Source organism: Crocodylus siamensis, chromosome 1 (genome assembly GCF_052110815.1).
Source record: "Crocodylus siamensis isolate JL-2025a chromosome 1, ASM5211081v1, whole genome shotgun sequence".
Lineage (NCBI taxonomy): Eukaryota > Metazoa > Chordata > Crocodylia > Crocodylidae > Crocodylus > Crocodylus siamensis.
Window position 1 is genome coordinate 56,099,539 of NC_143395.1, and position 22,219 is coordinate 56,121,757.

A 22,219-nucleotide genomic window follows, 5' to 3' on the forward strand; every position below is an offset into this window, starting at 1 on the left:
GGGTGTTCCCTCTATAATTACCTCTTGACAACAACCCTCTTCATCTGCCTGATCACTGATACATGCTTTGATAGCCATTTTACCACCTTCAGAAAAACACATGCCCATATCTAGCAAAAGAGCGTTTCCAACATTCAGCTAATAATTCCCTCATAGAGACACTATCCCTGGACATCTTATGAAAAGAACACAACATAAAAGAAATCAGAATTAGCAAAAGACAAGATGGTATTATTTCAATTTGGCACATTAGTTTTCATAGGAAAAAAAAAACAGAAGACTAAAAACTGGGAATAATTTGCATGTCTGAAAATTTTAAGTTATAAATGCAGCAATGAGATATTTAAATAGTGATGGCTCTTTTTGGCAGTTGAAGTTGAAATAGCACAATGCTCAATACAACAGTACCAAATACAATCTTCATTGAAACTAATATCAAACCACCATATTATCAGGCCGCTTCCCACAGTAGTAATTCAAGGGGCTAGCCTGTATTTATAATGGTAACACATCTAATTAAATCCAGCTCATTTGCTTACCTTCATTCCTGACAGGCCAGCATGTCCTGGACGACCAGGTGGACAAGCATTGGGACACTGAAAAAGACTCCACACACTAAGTTAATGTTCATGAGAAATTTTAAAGGTTTATTATTGTTTAAGACAATCTTTTCCAAAAAGATAAGTAAATGTCTTACCAGTGGATCTCCATCATGTAGCCCAATTGTTCCCTAAATTAGATGAAATGTTTGAAAGTTAATAAAAAGGAGTTAAAAACATTCCTGATATATTGGCTACTATGGTGGAGGAAAGCAGAAGTTATGGATTTTATCTTTGGAAATGCAATCAATGCAAAGGACCTTTAATATGCACAGTGCCACAAACAGCAGAATTTTGGATACACCTGAAAAAAACTATACTCCATCTTAGATTTGCTTTTCTACAAGCAAAATAACCTTTTTTATTTTAGAAGCTCATGCAGATTTCTTTTACATATCTAAAGTTATATTTCTATAATTAGATGTAAAATAAAATAAAAGTTTTCATATAAATTCAGAATAAAAGTTGCATATGAAATCAGTACATCCTAAAAACAGGCCATTTTGTTTTCTTTAAAATAACCATAGCTGCCTCTCATTTTCTTATGCGGGCCATCTTATGTATACATATCCCATTTGGCTGTGCAGTGCAACATTAACAAGTTGTTATATGATATTCTCAGGAGACGTGTATCTAAATTGTAATTTACCAAAAATTGCTTTCAGATTTGAGATTCTTAAAGACATTGTTTGGATAAACATAATGAAAATTAAAGTGCTTTCTCATGTTGAAACCTTGTTAATTTGAAATTGAGCAAAATAAAATCTCCTTAGTATAGAAAACTTTTTTCCCAATTTATGGCAGCTCAGTGCTCTGGAGCAGGGCTGTCCAACTGGTGCCCTGTAGGCTGTATGCAGCTCCTGGGCTTCAACCCGGTCTCCTCTATGGCTCCAGGTCTGGGTGCCCCAGCCACCTTGAAGTTGAACAGCCATGCCCTAGAGACAAAAATCCTTTTCACACCAGAAGAATGTATAGACAATTCAGGAGTCTGTTAACCAACTGTAATGAAGAAATTAGAGATCTGTACAAATAGGAATGGACTCAGCAGTGAAAGGAAAGTTTTTAGGAAATGAAATGAACTTCATGGAACCTGGAAGGGAGGACCGGAGCATATTAGGAAAAAACTCCTGTGTGGATGGAATCAGTTCATGGGAAGGGCTGGCAGTTTCTTATAAGGAGAAATGCCTTCTGTTGGACTAAGGAAGCATAAGGAAACCATAAGAGGGCCTCTTCAGGGAATAATTTAAATCAGGGGTGGGCAGTCTGTCCCACGGGCCAATTTCAGCCCATGGCAGACTCCATTTCCCAGCAGCCCCTGCTGCTGGTTTCCATGGAGAGCCCCAGAGGGGCAGGGTTGTGACAGCGCAGGGTTTCCAAGCAGACCCATCCAAGCACCACTGGCAGGGCGCACAGCAGGGTGGCGAGCCAGTCCTGGGCTGAGGCCAGGATTCTGCAGTGATGACAGCATGGTCTGGAGCTGTGGTACAGCCACGATCTGCTGCCTGCATGCTCCTATCCAGGGTGTGCAGGCAGTGGATCGCGGCTTTGCCCCAGCTCCGGACCACGCTGACACCACCACAAAATCCTGGCCTCAGCCCCAGAGCAGCTCCTGGCCCAGCAGTACGCCCTGCCAGTGGTGCTTGGGTCAGTCTCCTTGGAAACCCTGGCCCCGCGCAGTCACAGCCCCACCCCCCCAGGATCTCCACTGAAACTGGATCAATGACATGGGCATGGGCTGCTGGGAAATGGAGCCTGGACACTGGCCAGATCTGCCATTTTGCCCACCCCTAGTTTAAATCCCTAAGGCTGAAATTTGGAGAAGGCTGCTGGAATACAAGGGCATATAATGGCCCAGTTGGAATGAGGTCAGTGAACTTCAGGATTCAAAAAGGCGTCGAACTACCACTGAAAATAAAGAAGAAACCTCAAAACCTGGTATAGATTCCCGCTCTGTATTTATCTCCTAGTTATTTTTCTCCATTGTATCATTCACATTTTCAAGCAACAGACTACATACCTCCTATACCTCCCAAGCACCAGACTTTTCTCCAGACCCAGATGCCAGCTGAGCTCCCTCATCAAAACAGACCACATCATCACTGGACCAACTAACATGAATTATACATCAGAGGTTTATTCACTTGCAATGCAACCAGTATCATATACACCATCACCTGTTTCCAATACCCCTCTGCTGTCTGCATTGGACAGACAGAGCAATCCCTACATGTAAGAATGAATGAACACCGATTCAACATCAATTCCAGACAGACAGACAAGGCTCTGGCAGAACATTTTAGCCTCCCTGGACACATCCCATCACTAACCTCAGAGCAGCTGTTCAGAGAAAACAAAACTTTAAAACAAACCTGAACAGGAAAATGGCAGAATATGAAATTATCCATAGACTGGATTGTGTTGAGTATGGTCTAACACAAGACTACAGGTTCTTATCCCATTATCTAAATCAGCTTTTACAACCCCTATGTCCTTCACTGGGCTAACTGCTTTGTTTTTCTCTCTCGTATGAACCTTGCCTCTCCCAGCAGCTCCCTTTCCTTTTTTCCTCCCACTTCCCTACCCTTTGTATTTTAATCACTACTTTCTATTCAGAAGTTCAGCTTCCTGCAGCCCCTTCATAGCACCTGATAAAGTAAGCCGCTGCCTATGGAAGCTTATACATCTATAATTTAGTTGGTCTGTAAGCTTATACATCTATAATTTAGTTGGTCTGTACAAATCTACCCTGCTTTCTGCCTGACATTCAAGGTCTTCCAGTGACTTTCAGTTCTAATTTTCACAACTTGTGAATACCAAGAATGCAAACAACCTGAAAAATAAATATCCTTGTTCAAAAAAAGCCCACAGAGGAGAACCAGAGGCACTGCTCTGAAATGTTTGACTCACTCAATAGAGGTATCTTTTATGGTACTATAGGGACAAATGAGGAGAGATGATAGGGTAAGGCAGCTCATACCTCTGAAACCTATTGTTTTAGGCTGTCTACAGACACAGGAAGATAGGACTGTGGCTGTTATACTTACGTTCACATTTTAAAATTTCTCTTTGCAATCAGAAGAGCTAGAAATTTACTTTTGTATTAAAAGTAAAATCAGAGTTATTGTGTAAGTCTAGGATCTGGAGCTCTAGACATGGGCTGACAGTACCTATGTTTTAATCCTGCCCTGCTGATATTCCTTGTCATTTCCTTGACTGTATGGGGGTTTGCCCACACAAGAACAGCAACACTTCTCCAAACAATAACATACGTTAAATATAATCACTCACCCTTTGGCCTGGTGGTCCTGGTAGGCCTGGTAGTCCTCTCTTCCCAGGATCACCCTTAATAATTTAGGATAAGTTTCATCAGTCCACAGTAATGACTTAGATAGCAGCTGCATATTCAGGCAAGCAGTAACTAAGAGTAAGGCAACTAAAAGGAAAGGCAAAGTAGCTGGTCTGAAAACAGGAATGCTCAAATTCAGGAATTCAACTTTCATAGTGAGAAATACCCTTAATTATGAAGGAGAGAGGTTGTGCTCATTTGTATCTTATGCCTTCAAATTTCTCCTAGGAGCAGGAAGTACTTTTCAAGCATACGACTTAAGTATTTGGCTATGAGGATAAACACTACAAAAAATCCTATACTCAATGAATAAAGATATCATACATTAAGAATCTCTTTGAATAACCCAAATGCTAATCTTAAGAAATGTTTAGCAACAGTTCTATTTAGTGATATGAGACAGATAGAAGTCCTTTGGAAAAATAATTTATGACTCTTGTAGTAAAATACTTTAAAAGATACAATGCACACAACAGTGCAAAGTTACAGTTCTACAGATAGTCTTAATGTTGTCCTTTCCTAAATTTTAGCAGCCCTTTTTACAAATCTAGGAATCCTTTCCTACAGTGTTTGGTTGGTTTTTGTGGGGGAGGCTGGCTGTTTGTTTTTTTGTACGCAGGGAAAACAACACATGTTTTTAGCTGCTGGTACAGTGTTGTTAACCCCTGTTTGCTGGCTAGAAGTAGTTCTGGGAAATAAAGTAGAAATAAATGCACATTTCTGGCAAACAGTCTGGTACTTACAGGTGGACCAACACGGCCAACTTCACCAGGAAGTCCTGCTGCACCAGGGGGACCCTATAACAACCAAATAAAAGACATTTATAAATTATTTCCAATAATGTGTATGGAAAATATCCAATCACATAAGAGAAATATTTTTGCCAAACAGAACAGCAAAAAAATATATATTTCAATAGAAACACACATGTATAGTTGCCCTGGATACACCAAGAGGTCTAAAATGTTAATTCAAAATGGTGCATATTAATAAAGAATATCAAAACTAAAATAATCAGCATATGGGCTGTGAAACATGATACTTACAGCTGATCCAAGAATTCCCTTACCCTGTAAAAAAAGAAAATTTGCTGAGACGTTTTCTGACAGTTAATCTGATTGGATGGCAAAGGTAGGAACATTTTGCATGATCAAACACAAAATCACAGTAATTCCTTCAACAACTGAATAGCAAAGCATTAGTAGCTTGACACTAATATGATCAATATTTTGATAATTTTCACTGATTATCAAATATAGAGTTTGTTATGCAATACCTGATTTCAGAAAGCAATGGAAATAATTCTGTTGATTGACAAAACTAACATGCAGCACCACGAATTTATAGACACACAATAAACTAAGTTTCAAAGGGTTAAAAGTATTAATTCTTTTAGGCTTAACTATTTATCAAGTGCTGAAACCCATAACAAAAGCTATACCCTGACGCTACATCAAGAACATGTAAATGAACAGTCACTGAAAACAAAGGAGAGAAACAAAGAAGAAAAAAGCCTTCTAAAACCAGTAATCCATGCTTCCAGATGAGCAGGATAAGCTGTTCCTGTTTACATTGTCATTAGATTTGGGCTTCATAATTTTAAGGAGAGATGCCCAAGAAACAAATATTATTCTTCCATCTTGGTATAAGATATTTCCCCTAATACGTTTGAATCCAAATTCTGCAAATACTTAAGCATGTGCCATTCAAATCAATGAAACTGCCAACACGTAAAGCTTCATGCATGCTTAAGTCATTGCAAGACAAGAATGTAAAAACTGTCACAGACTGGGTCATACCATGGGTATGACAGTATCCTGTCTCACAGAGAGAGCGGGGGGGGGGAAAGAATATTGAGGTGGAAGGGTAAACAGGGAAAGCCCAAAATTTGCTACCTCCTGCTCCTCCCACAGCGGCATTCCAGCAGTTGGGAGCCACAACTACCCCCAAACACTGGGGAAAAAAAGGACACTGTTAAATCACCTGGGTGGGACAGTGCTTGCAAACCACAGAACATTGCACACAGATTTCTCTTCAAGGGTAGCGTTAGAAGAATTTGAAGAATAAAGGAAGAATTTCAATTATATCAATAATGCAATTCAGTTACATTTTACCCTTCTAATACAAAGCAATAAGTAACCTTTCTTTCTTGTCTACACGATTTCATGTATCTTTCCCTCAGCTGTTAGATAACTCTTGCATGTTGCAATTCAGACCTCTAATATAGCCATACCATAATACTATATTCAAGGAAAACCTTATTACTTTCCTGTCAATAAAAAAATCCCACTTCTTCATATACACATTTCTACAGTCACATGCTGACAGCACTTATCTGCAGGAGGGATCTGTTATCATAATGCAGCCTCTCTTCAGAAGAAAAGTAACTGCTTTCCTGAAGGCTCTGTGAATTCCCTTTAAAATTTTCCTTTTAATCATTTTATTGCTAGGAACTAATAGTATTTCCTAGTGTTACAATACTGGTCATACCTCTAATACAATGCCTAGTGATAAAAGAAAATGTCTGAAAGGTACCCACTATATGTTATTTACCCAGTTGTAACTGCGGGGAAAAATTTCAGGTGAAGAAGAACTTGTGCCCATTACTTAAGAATGATTTTCAAAGTGCCCCTTGAGTATTGTGTTGTAACTGTCAGGCAGGCCAGTGAAACTGTGCTTCTGCTGGACACCACCAGAGAAACAGCGATACATTGTCGGAAGCTGTTTTCCCAGAATGGTCCTTCATCTAAAAGGACCAGATAAATTCCCATATGTAAACTAAGTGTGAAACTGGGATGAATGGCATATATTTAATATGAATACAGTGTTCTAATTTTTCAGACAATAATAAATATGTCACTTACTGGAAGCCCACGAGCTCCAGGTAATCCAGGTTCACCCTAAAAAGTAACACTGGCATTATTAGAGTGTCAAGCTCAATTATCATGCTTACTGTTGTACACAACATACAAGAAGATACAATCCTTCACTCTGGGCAGCTACCAGCAAAAAGGCATAGTCTGCAATCCTTCCTCACTTTGATTAACACTTCCTTGAGCTGTCCTTTTAAAATTATACAATCATAAGAAAACAGGCCTCTGGAAGGGACCTTGGAAGTTTAGCTAGTCCAATCCTCTCCTCAGGGGAAAGGCATGCCTGTTTAACACCTAGCAAGTATTTGTCTAACCTGCCTCTAAAAATGTTGTGGAATCTCCATTACTGGACTTCTCTAGGCAGTCTGTTTCACTATTTAGCTACTACTGATTAAGATAAAGGAATGCAATGTTTAGTGTAAGAAAAGGCTGTAAATAAATATTGGTCTTATTTTCTGGGGAAAAAATGAACATGTTGTTTACTCTGCCTTCCTATGATACATGTTCTACATGTGAATTACAGATTAACACAGATTTTCCAGCTGTAATTGTCCCAGTATTATAAAGTCTAATCATGCAAGATAAAGAATACCCTATTAGAAATGCTCAACATGACCACCAGTATCTGGGGGAACATTTGCTCACCAGAGCGCCCCAAGGGATGACGAGGTCGAACGGTCATAAACTACTACAAGACCGTCTCAGTCTGGACATAAGGAAGAATTTCTTTACTGTCCGAGCCCCCAAGGTCTGGAACAGCCTGCCATCAGAGGTAGTTCAAGCACCTACATTGAACACCTTCAAGAACAAATTGGACACTTATCTGGCTGGGATCCTATGACCCCAGCTGACTTCCTGCCCTCTGGGCGGGGGGCTGGACTCGATGATCTTCCGAGGTCCCTTCCAGCCTTAATGTCTATGAAATCTATGAAACTCCTAGTAAAGTCAGTTGGAACTGAAAGGCTTCAGTACTTCATAAGGAGGGCCTAGCATAGGAGTGGGCAATTATTTGGATTGGAGGGCCACTTAACAGGGTTTGGTGAGTTGTGGCCTGGGTAAGTACCCCTCTCCCTGCCGCCGGGTCAACACCCCACCCCCATCCCTGGCTCTGGCCCTCAACTGGTCACCAAAACTTCCTACATGGTAGATTACTGGACCAGCACAGGACTCCTGCAGTTTGGGCAAGGTCAGCCAGGAGATAGGATAGGATGGGGCCGCAGGCAAGCAGGGTATGGCATCCAGAAGCAGGATGGATGGCAGGGCTGGAGCCAGGATCACAGGCAGGTGACAGCACAGGGCCGAGGTAGAGCTGTGATCCACTCCCCACATGACAGATCATGACTGGTCCAACCTGGGAGAGGGGCAGAGTGCAAACCTGTGACCCAACCTCAGCTGCCCTTGCCCAAACACAGGCACACTGTATAGCGCAATTGTGGAGCAGCCCAGCCCAGTGGCACAGGGCGAACCCAATGGATCATGACCAGGCTAGGCAGCTAGATAAAATCCCTTGGCAGGCTGGATCCTGCTTGTGGGCTGTATTTTGCCCACTGCTGGACTAGCAGAATCAGGATCCATTCCATTTAACATTGCTAAATTTAAGGAAGGAGAAAGAATTTCATTAGCTTCATTAAAATGATCACATTTGCATGTGAAAAAAATATTACAAAATTGAACAAGTAGCCTTAATCTTACCTTTTGTCCTTTTCGACCAGATGGGCCAAATGATCCATCAGGTCCTGTTAGTCCCTTAAGAAGTTAGGTGTAATATGTTTATATAACGCTAATATGTTTTTTGTTAAAACAAAACAAGAAACTATCACACAAAATAGTTGGCAAACGTTGCAGGGAACTTAGAGAGCAAATATCTAATTAGATAAAGGGATAGAGTTTTTCACAATTCTATTCAATATTCAAATGTTGTCAGAGTTCAAAAGTGTTAGTTTGTGGTTATCAGTACTAGCAATTGTGGTATGCTGCATTCAACAACTTCTTACTTAAATTCCATATTAATAAAAAGGTGATATTAAATTAGTCAAATTCCTCTAAATCACAGTCTTTTCAAACTGTTAGACTTATGATTTTCTGTGGTTTATGTTAAAAATAACAAGTTGCAATATTTTCCACCCTAAACATTTGTACCTAGAATACTGGAGCAAATTTCCAGACTATCCCAGAAGCCTACCTGAATGTTTCATAATCAGATAAGACTGATGACCTGTTCCTGACCTCTCTCCGCTGTAATCAGTTCATTAGGAACATAGAAATTAGCATTCAATTAAACAGTCACCCCTTAAAAAAACATGTTTATCTCATTAAATGTATGCAACTAGATTCTGTTCTTCTGCTAGATACATACATACATACAAACACACTCCTAAGCTTATATAAGGCCATATGCTGGATGTAATGCATATACAGAAGTCACAAATGCCAAATAAGAGCTACCAACAAGTATCCAAAAAAGAGTACTGTTTATAGCTTTAAAAATTTCCCTTATGAGTTAGTCATCTGGGGCCATGGCCTACACTAACACAGCTAAGTGGCACAGCTACATGTCAGCGAGGGATTAGGCTGACCCATCACAAAGACAGGTTCTCTTCCCTCACTACTCCAGAATGCATTAAGAAAGGACAGGAATATTTTGGTCAATAAAATTTTGCTCAGGTTATCCCACACCAGTCCATTCAAGGTTCCTGTCATGCAGCCATAAAACTGGCCTCCTCTGTGTTATTTCCAGCTTCCAGTGACCACAGTGGTGTCAGAAACGACTGGGCCATAAATTCAGTATCTGAGAAAAAGAGACTCATTGGGCTTGGTGTTGAACCTATGTGGCTGCCTCAACATAAATATGATAGTCACACAGCTTCTGTGCTGAGAAATCCCTGAATGATAGCTCCATCTAGCTGACAGGTTTGACCAGAATTTGGCCCTTAAACCATACTACCTGTCTGAGAGCAATAATTATGGCATTACAACCGGGAATTAAACGAGGGTTCATTTGTCTTCCTTTTAGTTTTCAATGTCTTATCAACATGTGGCTTAAAATATTCAAGAGATCTACTACAAAAACCTTACTTTTATATTTGTCCAATATTTCCCCTTTTTCATGAATTTCCAGTAATTCAGTGTGTGACCCAGAAATTTTTCCTGTTAGTTTGATTTCCTGCAGCTTATATCATCATTATAATCACTGTATTCTGGTTCATTTTATTAAAACTGACAGTGGAACGATTTGTAAGGAACAAGATTAAAAAGGCAGAACTGACCCAGGAATTAAGGAATGGGAGAAGACACTCTGAAATGCAAGTACAGACACATGATAGTTTGAATCCCATGCCAGATGGATGCACAATGGAAGCATAATTAGTCTTCACTATATTTGAATTTCATGGTGTCTTATTATTGGTTCCATTTTCACTCATGCCCTAAGACCAGGGTACATGCAACACAAGCTCCCAAAGCAAAACAGCAGTGTTCAAGAAAATGTTGTGCATTCAGTGACTATGTTGTCATGTATTCTTGCAAAGGAAACAAAAACTGAGTTTGGCAGAAAAGGAGAAAAAGATTTTCAAATGGTTGATCTTTGCCTCTTGTGATTTGCTGTGCTGATTTGCTGATACTGTATTCATTATTCTGGAATGGAATCAATCTGGAAAACTGAAATTAACAAGATCTTTACAGGATCAGCTCCCTATAATTTTGGAATCTTAAAATTTTCAACAGAAATATTTAATTCACCTTTGGATAAGACCTCTGCAAAACAAACAAACAAAAAACCAACTTATAGCACCATCTTACAATTTCAAATAAATTTTAGTACCTTCATTATTCATGTAGAGTATCTCTACTCCTTAAATTGCTATGTTGGGTCTTAGTTTTTTTCTTGTTTTTATATGATAAATTATCCTTCTGCCAATTATACAAACTAATTCTCAGTACACTTAGACCCTGGCACGAGATGCAAGTACCAGTATGCAAAAAGAAGCAGTTTATAAATACTGACCTCCGAAGATCAACAATGAAAAGTTTCCCCAAATGTATAAATAATGTTTCCACTGCCAGTATATTTTTTTCAAGAGATTAATGTTACTTTTCCTATTCTCTTGAATTGTTGTTCTTTTGGTCCTAGGAGGTTCTTTTCCCATGGAAAAACTAAGTCATAAAGGAAGTAACAACCACTGGGGATGGATTGATGTCCTTGTTTCAAAATAACGGACATTGAAGTTACAGTTTCTCTTAAGATCTCATTTCTCTTGGATGCACTGTTAAAGTTCACCCTTATGTTCCAGTTCAATCAGGCATAATCATTCACTTGATCCCAGTTCACAGCCTCACTTGAAATGTAAATATGACTCCCCTCCCTTTACAAGGTCATCATTGCTATCAAATAAAAAAAATCCAATTGGGAAAAATGTTTATATTATATAAATCTATTCTAATATATTAAGTAATACAGATAAAGAAATAATCATCTGCCTGGGTCTTTAAATAGATTTATGTTTTCAAATAATATTTTGATTGCCCCAAAACAGTTATATTGTGTGTGCATATGTTTATATATAAGCAAATAATAAAAGTACTCATGCAGTGACAATGAGATCAAATTAAGCCTTTCCACTGCTTTGTGTCTTGCACCAAGTTCATGGCTTCATCCAACTTTAAACCTTTTTGCTTTATGACAGTCTTCACCATATCTATTCAATAAATCCTCAGTTTTCCAGTTTTTCATTCCTTGTACTCAGCTTGCATGTCCTAAGTCCATTTTGACACATCCAAATGATCACAGCCATCCTTCCTCAACCTTCTGCAACAGCATTCTTTCCTAACCTATTTATTCTCTTGATTTTATTTTTTGCAGTTTTTAAATTCTTAATATTTCCCTCAACTAACTCTCTTTGACACTTAATTTTTTTTCATTGGCTTTCCTCATACTCCAGCATTACAACCCATCCCATACAATTGACATATCAGGTGCCTTATATAGGCTGATTTTTATTTTACTGAAATATCTTTAGCTCTCCAAATCTTGCAGTTGATATTGACCTCATAGCAAGAATATACAGACAAGAACTAATGAAGCAGACCAGGAAAGCAGAAAATCTGAACTGAAAAGCAGTATGGAAAATACAAAAAAAAGGCCATATGAAGAAATAAAGCCAACTAAAACAAGTAGAAAAAAGTGTCCACCATGGAGTAGTATCAAAAAGGATATAAACAGAAGAATGGGATGAGCTGTTGTTGCATTTGGAAGAGTCTTTAATGATCTGGATGTCTAAAAATTATACGCAAGTGAGTGTGTATTTTCTGTGTCACATGTTTGAGAGAGTTATGCTTTTAAGTGCTTCACAGAAACAAGTAATATTACCCTTTTTTTACTATTTAAACTGCGGAAGGGATCAATGGTTTTTAAAAGCTATCTATAGCTATATGCCTATAAACAGAATATAGCTATAGATATATACATACCTAGATATATTTGTGTATGTGTGTAAATACACACATGCACATATGTATACACACATATATATATTCACACAAGTCTTAGTGTCACTTAGTGATGTTATACGCAGGGCTATGTCAGACTATGAAGGGCTGTGTATTTGCCCTACCACATGTGTAAAAGACTTATGTGCTTACAAGTGCTTCCTGGAAATAAGTGCTGTTCCTTCCTCACTGATTCACTTGAGGAAGGGACCAATGGTTTTAAAAAGCTATATGTGCGTGTGTGCATCTATGTATTACATATCATATACATGTATGTGTATGTATATAGGTAAGCAACCATCCATCTTCTAGATCAGCATTTCTCAAACCATGGGTCATGACCCAAAAGTGAGTCACAAGAATATATGAAAGAGTTGTAGAACACCCATCCCCTGCCCCACACACTGGGGGCTGGGGCCTGGCGGCACTGGGTTGGGCCTGGCCATCAAAGTTTACAAATTACTCCCAGTACAGAAAAGGTACACCACTGCTCTAGATCAGGGGTTTTCATCTGGGAGTACACGTACCCCTGGGAGTACTTGGCATGGCCTCAGGGGGTACTTCTGCCGCTGCTGTCCCGCTGTGCCACTGACACGCTCGCCCAACTTCCAAGAGGGACCCTCCTCCCCAGCTTGTCGACTGGCCACCAGGGGACTCTTTCCCTCTCAACCGGCTGCCTTGGGTACACTGACCCAAAAAGGTTGAAAACCCCTGCTCTAGATCATGGTATATGTGCACAAGGTCTGATGAACCACTTGCAGCTGACAAGGCCAATTCCCAGAGGGACAGTTTTTTTTACAAGTTTCACAGATCCATGCCTCGTCTGCATGGGTGACTGGTGCTTCCTGAGTCAGGGGGGCACTTGTCCCCTCGGCAGTCACTCAGTGACTGGGCGGGGGAGGTCCCGCACAGCCAATTGTGTCAACCCAGAAGTGCCAGCAGCCCTCCTGGAAGGACCAGGGCCATGCTGGAAAGGGCCAGCAGCATTTCTCCTGGTGCCCCCACTCCCCCACCGACCCCTTTGGGGGAGGCACCAGTGCTCCCACCTGCCCTGCCTAAACGGGGGACGCTGGCTGCCAGGGGTGCACCAGTGCTCTCAGGGGGTGCACATGCACCCCCTACACATCCCACTGCTTGTCTGAGTCGGATCCCAAGTTTACAGCATGCTGCTTTCTTCCTTCACCAGTCACTTGTATCCTCTGGATCAAAGCAGCTTCCAGCGGTCGGTGCTACTCCACATACATGTCGCTTGGAAAGCCACCGGCCCTTCCCCAGGCGAATCAGCAAGACGGAGCAGCCTGGTCCCTGCTCCCGCACACGCCTGCGGGGAGCCCATGGCCCCGCACCCGCCCCCCGCCCGCCCGCCCGCGCCGTCTACTCACGTCGGCTCCTGGCTCTCCCGGCAGGCCCGGGCCGCCCGCCTTCCCCGCCTCCCCGTCCGGCCCCTGCAGGGGAAAGAGGGACAAGGCGAGCGCTTCAGAGCGGCCGGCCGCAGCCCGGGGGTAGGGCGGGGCGGGGCGGGGCGGGGCTGGGGCCGCGGGGACTTACCGGCGGGCCGGGGGGGCCGTCGGGACCTCGGTCTCCCTAGCGGGCAGAGAAGGGGGAGGTTAGTCCGGGGCAGGCGCAGCCCGGCACGGCCGAGGGGCTGCCCCGAGGGACCCCGGGCAGAGCCTGCCGCAAGGGCGCGGGCACTTACGTCGATGCCGTCAATGCCGGGGACGCCGGGCGGGCCGGGCGGGCCGCGGGGGCCGGGCGGGCCCGGGGGGCCTCTCTGCAGGAGGAGGAAACCATGGTCAGAGCCCGGAGGCGCCTGAGGGAACCGGGGGGACGCGGGAGCAGCCGCCCCTCCCGGCCGCGACAGCAGGGGCCGCCGCGCTGTGCCTGCACGACCCGCCCCGGGCCCCGGCCTCCCGCAGCCCGTGCCCTCAGCCTCCCCACCCCCGGCTCCTGTGGGCTCGCTGCCGCCCCACCATGGCCTGTCCCCCGCCCCGGCTTCCCGGCCGCAGCCCCGGCGCCGCAGCGGGGAGCAGCTATAGAAGGCCTCGAAAGGCCAGAGGCTTTGCTGGCAGAACAGGAGACTTGCCCTTGACCCGGCTCCTGGGTCACACAGGGGCAGGGAGAGGGAATTGGGTCTTTCCCCCACTGCCTCTCCCACTTGCAGCCTCCAGCACTGAAGGGCCAGGCAGCCAGTTCAGAGACTGTGCCCTTCACTCCGAGGCTCCACAGCTATGAATGCCCCTTTCCTCCAGGAATTTGTCCCGTCCCTTTTTTGAACCTAGCTGCCTGCTTCTAACCCCCAGTTTCTATAATGCACTGCTCTGTCTTCCTTATTACTGGATTCCAGCTGCCTGGCTGGGCAGAGCTCACAATAGAGGCTTTGTTAATGAAACCTGGAGCCCCTCCATGTGCCTGCTGGATAAAGTAATGCACTGAGGCTGCAGCCTTGCCAGGTCTTCAAGCCTCCAGCCCTATTCAGGATGGCATCTCCAACTCGAGCCCTAGCTCCTGTCCTGCCCACTTTTTTCCCCTTCCCACTGGTGCCAGCAGGTCAGGAGTCCCTTTTTGCAACCTCTCAAATGCTAATTAAAGGAATGATACTGTTACTGGGAGCTGAAACTGCTGCCCTGCCACTGGGCTAGAAGGGTTCTGTTCAAAGCATAAAAGCAAGGCAAATACATCTCTTCTCTTAACTTGCTGTTTCAGTGTTGAAATACACCAGGCCCAGCTCTTGCTGGTAGGACAAGGGTTAGAAGAACCAGCACAGATTTGGTTTCCAACCAGGACAGGAGACTGTCCTCAGTTTCCTTGGAAAACCTGGTACAGACCTTTCCAATTTAGCCGAACACACTTCCTCCCCTTAAAACTTACCAACACAGCTGTCTGGCTTATCTGCAAAGAATAAGAAATGGATAATAAAAGTCAGCATAAACTTACTTGAGCCAGGCAAGGACAAATCATTTGTAGGAAAACCTCTAGCAGTAAGGCTCCCCTGACCCAGGCAGTGCTAGCCATGGTCACTTCTCTGGCTGAGCTTTCCCTTCTGTTGCTCTTGATAGATTTTAGGACCCTTAAAACATACAAAAGCCGCCCCCCCAGTGACTCCTCCAGCAGCAGCAGAAAGGTAACCCCTGCTATAGGTGTCAGTGCCTTCTGTTTATTAATGGATTTAGCAGAGCATAGTGGGGATTGGAGGAAACTTGAAGGCAAGAAAGGAGGGGACTGAAGGACTCCAGCTCCTTTAACCCTTTGTCCTGCTGCTGCTGCTCTGACCCTGGTCCTTTAGCTTCTGTGTGAATTAGACTCCCGTCATCTTCTGCATGAATTATCAAGAGAGAAAAGCAAAGCATGGTGCCTGCAGAAAACTTCTCCCCCCACCACACACACTTCCTATGGAGGCACAAGAAGTAAATTCTTCTGCGTTAGGCAGTTTGATAAGGAAAAAGTAAGAAAGCAAGAAAAGGGTTAAAACCCTGAGATGGTAGCTGATGGGCTTGGACTTTGAAATGTACCAAATTCCAGCAATATTAAAAATAGGCATCCAGTGACCAGAAGAAAATTATGGTACTGTTAACCCAGAGGAAGAGGCTGAAGATGTAGGCTCCACAGTAGTCTGATTAAGGATGAGAGCTCCTTACCCAGGTCCGGGATGAAAGTTCACTGCACGTTTCTCTTTGTGGTCGCAGAGGGTCACAATGAATCAGCATCCATTGGAGTTCAAACTAGCAGAGAGATAAAATCAGATTAATGTATTTCACATGTGCAGTTTCCAGGTTGGAAGTTTCATAATAGAAATACTCTGGTCAGCCACCAGTGGCTTTTAAAAGGTGCATTGTGAAAGGCACTGGATAGGATAATCCAGTATTGTTTATTGTTTAACTGACAAACAAATGGCTTGAGTCAGTTCTTGGAGCTTGCTTATTTAGAACAGAGCAGCCAGTTACCCTCAACTCTCCCCTCTCTCTACTGTCTGCATTACAGAGAAGCATAAAACCTATTATGGGAATTTAAGATGAAGCGAACCTCTAAGTTGGTCATGTCAAAGCGTAGATTTTGCTTCTTAATTCATATACTGCAAATATGCCTTTATTAAAGAACACATATTCTCAAAGGATTTTTTTGGAATTGGACAGTCCTATGAAGGAAGAATGACAGCTCTGAAGATGAATGCAGGAGTAGAAGGTCTAAGCAAGAAGAATTCTAAAGATCTGTATCATATTTAAACAAGCAGAAGTCAGGCTGGCTGATATACCTCTGTGAGATTTCACATGTTCTCTAAATGTTTTTACATTAGCTCTGCAATCTGGCCCACAAATAAATCCACCTCTTTCTTTTCAAGAAACTAACTGGACCCCTATTTACATGTCTGAAAAATAAGTACCTTTTACTTATTTATTGAGGGAGATTAAGGGAGGCTTATAAGTACCCTCTACATACCTTTTACTGAAAACACTAATGAGAATAGCTGAAATGAACGCTTCAAAAGGTATGTCCTCTAGTATCTTTGGTACTGCATAGTATATCACATTTTGGGTGCATCCATGCATCATTTAGAATTATAACCTCTTTTTGAAGTCTTAGATTCTTTCATGTTCTACATGATCTCATGATGGTTCGTGAGGTTAGCAAGTGGTCTAACTCATGATTCTCAGCCTGGATATCTCAAGCAAGCCAGACTTGGCCAGGTACAGGCAATGGAGGGCCAAGTTTTTTTCTGTTATAAAATAGAGTCACATATGGAAAAATGGAGGTGTAGCCTGAGAGCCCCAATGGAGACTAAGTCTCTGCAACTTTTGTTTACTAGTTAGATTCATGTTTGTCTTCCTTTTTCTTATTCTGGCTGAGGTAATGCATCTTCACTTCTTTGCTTTAACTTAAGGCTTCTTAGTCTTCTCGGCGTCTTCTGGGACATCTCATCTTCAACCTTGATAATAACATCTATGTTTTTAGCACTTAGCTTATATCTCCAGAACACTGCTAGACATTACCTGGACCTTGCTGCTATTGATATTTGTTCTCTATTTTTGGTCGCTACACTTCAGGGTTTCCAAAATGCTGTCACTTAGCTTGTTTTTTCCTTTTTCAAATATGTAGCCAAGTAGTTTCCAATATCTAGTACATTCACACTCATGTATGAATCTAATTTAAAAATCTATTCTTCTAGTTTTCAGAACTCTTCATAGGCTCCATCTTTCCATACTGTCTATATTCATTTTCTTCCTATCTAGCTTCTTTTGCTTTTCCAATACTGACTTAATCTCTGATTCAACCATATCACACTCCATATTTGAAGGGGGGGGTGCTTTTTACCTCTTCTATATTATCTATTCAACATTCTTTCCCTACCTGCGAGTCAATGATTCATTTCCTTTCTCCATCTCTAATTTTTAAACTTTCTTGATTTCAATAACTAAAGCAAATGTTATATATAACATATAACATAATTACATGACATATACCAGTAATACATTTAAGCATTAACGAGGTTGTAATTCAAACTAATAATAAAAAGATACTTAAAATTTAAGTTTAAACTCCATGGCTCTGGTTTCAATGAATCCCAAAACTTTTTAAATGAAAACTTGACTCCAGGCATAAAAAGATAAACTGATCCTGGTATACCAAAAAGTCTTTTTTCTTTGGAGTTAGCAACTCTGCCTGGCATTTTTAAATATAAGAATCTGTTTCCCGATGCTCAGAATTTTTAAACTCTAATAACTTGTGTGGAAATCTGGATGAGAGAGCATGGTGAAGATGGGAGGGATGTGTGGATACATACAGAAGACCAGAGGGGTTAGAAATGGAGATGGAGATTTGATATGAGCACATAAGAGCTCAGAGAAAGAAAGGGAAAATACAAGGATCCAAGAGGATAGTGAATAAAAGAAGATGGGCTGGATGAACAGAGCAAAAGCTATATAACCATTGGCCATTGAACCATAGAGTACTGAGTCCCTTCATACCTTGTGTAGTTCTGGTTGAGTGAAACAGCCAACTACTGCCCCTAGTTCAACTGGTCGAAGTCTGGATCTGCCAAGGGCAACAGCAGAGTCTCCCTATGCCTGAAGAAGAGTACTTGTGCCTGGAAGCTTTCAAAGAACTTTGTTCCAACTACTCAGTTTGTCTACCCAAAGAACCTAGCCTGCCTATGTCCTTAAACCAACATGGCTACAAACAAAAACCCTACAGCCTTTAATCTAGTATTTCTAAATTATGACTGGTAAACTTTTCAGCCTTAATGTTCATTTACCATGGGTTTGGGGAGGAGGGGTTTAATCTAATATATAATAGAGTCATTGTTTTAAAATGAAAAAAAATAAAAGCCCAACTATGAATAAGTTGTTATTTAAAGCTGCAGTTAGTTTGGAGACCATTAAATTAAAAAGAAAAAATGTCAAACAAGCAATTTCAGCCCTGGCCAGCTTTCTCTGTCTCTTCCCACATGGGTAGGTGGCATTTGACAGTGACTGTGTTGCCTGGGTAATGGTGACATAAAGGATTTCACTGTTTGTTTGTTTTTTGCATTGTTTTCCTTGAGGGTGTTTTGCATTTATACATAGATATTTTGTCAATGCTAGCACCAAATGTCATTAAGATCTGACAGCTGCAGATGCAGACTGAAGTCCTCAGGAAAGAGCACAAATTAATCAGAACTAATATAAGCCAAATCTATTTAAATGCAATAATTCAGTGGCTTTTAAGAACTGAGATTAGTAAAAGATCTCTAATTAACAATCCAAGGTTGCTGTGGCATTCATCTTTTGCCACTACCTATAACTTGGGGTTAGTTCTGTTTGTACCTGATCCATCTTTCTAAGATCAATAGAAATACTGTTATAATGCCAGGTATTAACAAAATCTTAACAAGAATGCCACACTAGCAGTACCATCTTATCTGTGCTGTGCAAAAACTGAGATCAGTGAAGCATAAGTGGGATGTAAATGAAAGCTAAGTTTCCAGGGTAGTGTCTGCTGTGCAACAGGAGTAATGTCAAGTCACAATGAAACATTCAGCTGCATGCTATACTTTAAGAAAAAAATATGTTCCTCTATTTTATAGAGAAAAACTAATAAAAATATCTCCAATCTGTTGAGCAACTTTTCCAAAAATTGGTGTGTGCGCAGTCACTGGTGTATTGCCATTTAGGGGGTGAATCAAAATAAGTTACACCTGTGGTAAAACTACAGTTGGGCAGATCTGTATTAATAGCCTGCTCCTTTCTTTCACTGAAATCAAAGACTGATTTGCACACCAGTGCAAATGAAAAGTGAATCAAGCCTCAAGGGTCCTTTCTATGAAGTGTGTGGCATGCATCCTAGTAACAATGATATTTATAGGAGTTATACAGGTCAATTTCCATGGAAGTTATATATTACATTCATATTGTACAGTCTTCTGCAAATTCCAGAGGCCAGTGTTCTTCACCATGCAAAGAACCTTCAACATTTGTTGAAAGAAATGTCAGGAGAGGAAAAAACATGATAACTATAATGCAAACAATTAGAAAAAGGAACATTATCAACAAAATGAACAAAATAAATAGAAACTGTTCAGGAACTGGAGATAGCTCGGTTACAGCAATCACTAACTGCAGTCAAGTTCAGTTTCCCTGCTAATTTCAGCCTATTACTCTCAGTTCAGTGACAGCAGGCACATATACAAGGAAGCACTGATAATTTATATAGCACAGAATCAATTAAGGCAGTGGTCTTATTTTGAGAAGAGGAATTATATGTTAGTATAGATATTACAGTGTCTACTCCTTTATCATAGTGGTTGATGTATTGAGCATAGATAGGTTTTCTTTCTATATTAGGGATGAAATCCTGATGCCACTGAAGTTCAGTGGCACAACTCTCATTGTCTTCCATCAAGGTAATATTTCATGTAGGGATTTTTATGCTCCAATTTCTTTTATGTCAGGTTAATTGAATACAAACAAGGGAAATACTACTTTCCATTACGTTTCAGTTCTTTCCTAAAAGGTTATCTTATGACGTTATCCTGTAATGATAAATATGTCTTAAAAATACTGATAAAGGCCCCAGTTCCCATGTTCCTGCATTTGGACATTCAGAATTTTAAGGCCCAAGAATGAACAGAGGAAAATAAAGCACACCATATCTCATCAAATAGCTGGGCTTACTCTCTCATTCCTTTCTCAGGGAAACGGAAGATGGACTTTGCTGGAATAATAGCCAAGGAAGAAATGCTTCATATTCTCTGGAAATCCAGATGCTGGGGTCTGTTTTGCAATTACAGTATATAACATGGAAAAAGCTGAAGAGTCCTACAAAAATTTTACTATGCTATATTCATATTGATTTTTATGGGTAGCATGTGATTTGTTTGCTACATTTATACTAAAATGACCAAAGGCTATTTTACATGCATTTTTTAACCTGTATAATACAATTTTCTACACATCAATAATAATTTTAAAAATTTTGATTTCCATTATGATTTCAATATCTTTGTTAAGGCCTTGGGACAATTAAGCTATTGCTTGCATCAGATGACCTTGTGTACCAGGTGTTCAACCTTTTGAGCTTGAGAATGAACCCCCATTACACAGTGGAGAGAATGGATCCAGCACCCTTTAGAATGCCAAGATTGCTGGCAACAGCATGCACTACTAAAGCAATTTTCCTAATCTGTGCTCTGGTCCATCTCCCTGTGCTGCCTGGTGAAAAGAGTTACCTTTTAGATGTTAAATGCCATGTAACTGCCTTGCCACTGATAACGAGTTTAAATATCAGTTAAACATTCTAACTGTGGTGATGGAGACTACACATCCAGAAGATGCTGTGTGTCTACTATGAGGTGCTGTGTTTCCTCCTTTCCCCATGGTCAGCATGAGTTAAGGAAGTACAATTCTTTGTAGGGCCAGGCACATAATCACAATCAGCAGGAATGAAAAGGTCATTAACATGATGATTTATATACCTGACACAATTATAAATAAGGGCCTAGACCATCAACAGGTGAAAATCACAGTTGTGCCAATGATGTCAATGAAAGTTCAGCAATTTATATGAGCTGATGATCTGGCTCACAGTTTTTGACTTTTATACAATAAAGATCTAAGTCAGGGGTGTTTAATCTCTGGCCTGCAGCTAAATGCAGGTTAAGAAATTTGACAGTGGGGAGCAGTGCCCATTATTAACACCACCCTTCTTCTCCTTACCTAATTCCAGAACCCTGTGCAGTGGCCATGCCCCCTCCCCAACCCACAGGGGTGGATGGAGCCCAGACCATGACCTCTTCCCCTCCAAGGGACCAGGCTGGGGCCAAGCCACACCATGGGGCCAGTTCAAGCCTTCTTCCCCTCTGCCTTCTCTCCCCCCCACCAGGGAGCGGGCTACATCCCCTTCCTCCTTCAAAGCCATGTCACACTCCCTTCCCTGGCTGTGTTGGGGCTGTGCTGCTCCCTCAGCCCCTTCCATTCCACTAAATGGTGCCTGCTAAACTTGCTCTGAGCACCAGATTGAGACCATCAGCCAGATCTGACCCTTAGATGAATAGGGCACTGCCCATCTGGCCTGCCTGTAAAAAAGGTTGAGCACCACTGATCTAACTGGTTTTCTTTTTTATCACAAATAGAGGGTTGGACATAGTTTTATGAGGGTCCCTTTTCAATTTTCAAACTACAATATATGTCATGTTAAGTTCTTTTTTGAAATTTCTTTAGATGGGGAAAAAAACAATAGCATACAATTATAATGTCATCAGAACTTTTGGCCTCTGTAAAACGTACCAGAAATCCTGAGCATAAATCCTTGCAAAGGCTCAAAGGCCACCCTCATTTTCTAACAGAATATCGCCAGTGACTTTCCTGGGCAATCATTGTAACAACAAACAATAACAAATCTCTTTTAAAATAACATGTTTGATAGTACACCTAGAGGGAGCCAACCTA

The 22,219-nt window shown here is 41.6% G+C and overlaps 1 protein-coding gene across 2 annotated transcripts in view; it reads right to left on the reverse strand.

Moving 5' to 3' along the window:
• COL9A1 (collagen type IX alpha 1 chain) overlaps window positions 1-22,219 on the reverse strand; it is a 91,816-nt gene that overhangs the window by 48,309 nt on the left and 21,288 nt on the right. The window contains exons 6-17 of one of the 2 annotated variants that reach the window (XM_090034640.1): window positions 15,938-16,021; window positions 15,171-15,191; window positions 13,999-14,073; window positions 13,851-13,886; window positions 13,685-13,747; window positions 8,511-8,564; window positions 6,810-6,845; window positions 4,992-5,015; window positions 4,689-4,742; window positions 3,888-3,941; window positions 698-730; window positions 540-596 (exon numbers count right to left, since the gene is read on the reverse strand). In XM_090034640.1, the coding sequence (XP_089890766.1) occupies window positions 540-596; window positions 698-730; window positions 3,888-3,941; window positions 4,689-4,742; window positions 4,992-5,015; window positions 6,810-6,845; window positions 8,511-8,564; window positions 13,685-13,747; window positions 13,851-13,886; window positions 13,999-14,073; window positions 15,171-15,191; window positions 15,938-16,021 (591 nt within the window). Of the gene's footprint in view, window positions 1-539; window positions 597-697; window positions 731-3,887; window positions 3,942-4,688; window positions 4,743-4,991; window positions 5,016-6,809; window positions 6,846-8,510; window positions 8,565-13,684; window positions 13,748-13,850; window positions 13,887-13,998; window positions 14,074-15,170; window positions 15,192-15,236; window positions 15,451-15,937; window positions 16,022-22,219 lie in introns of those variants that run through there. The other variant, XM_090034647.1, reaches the window with a different exon arrangement.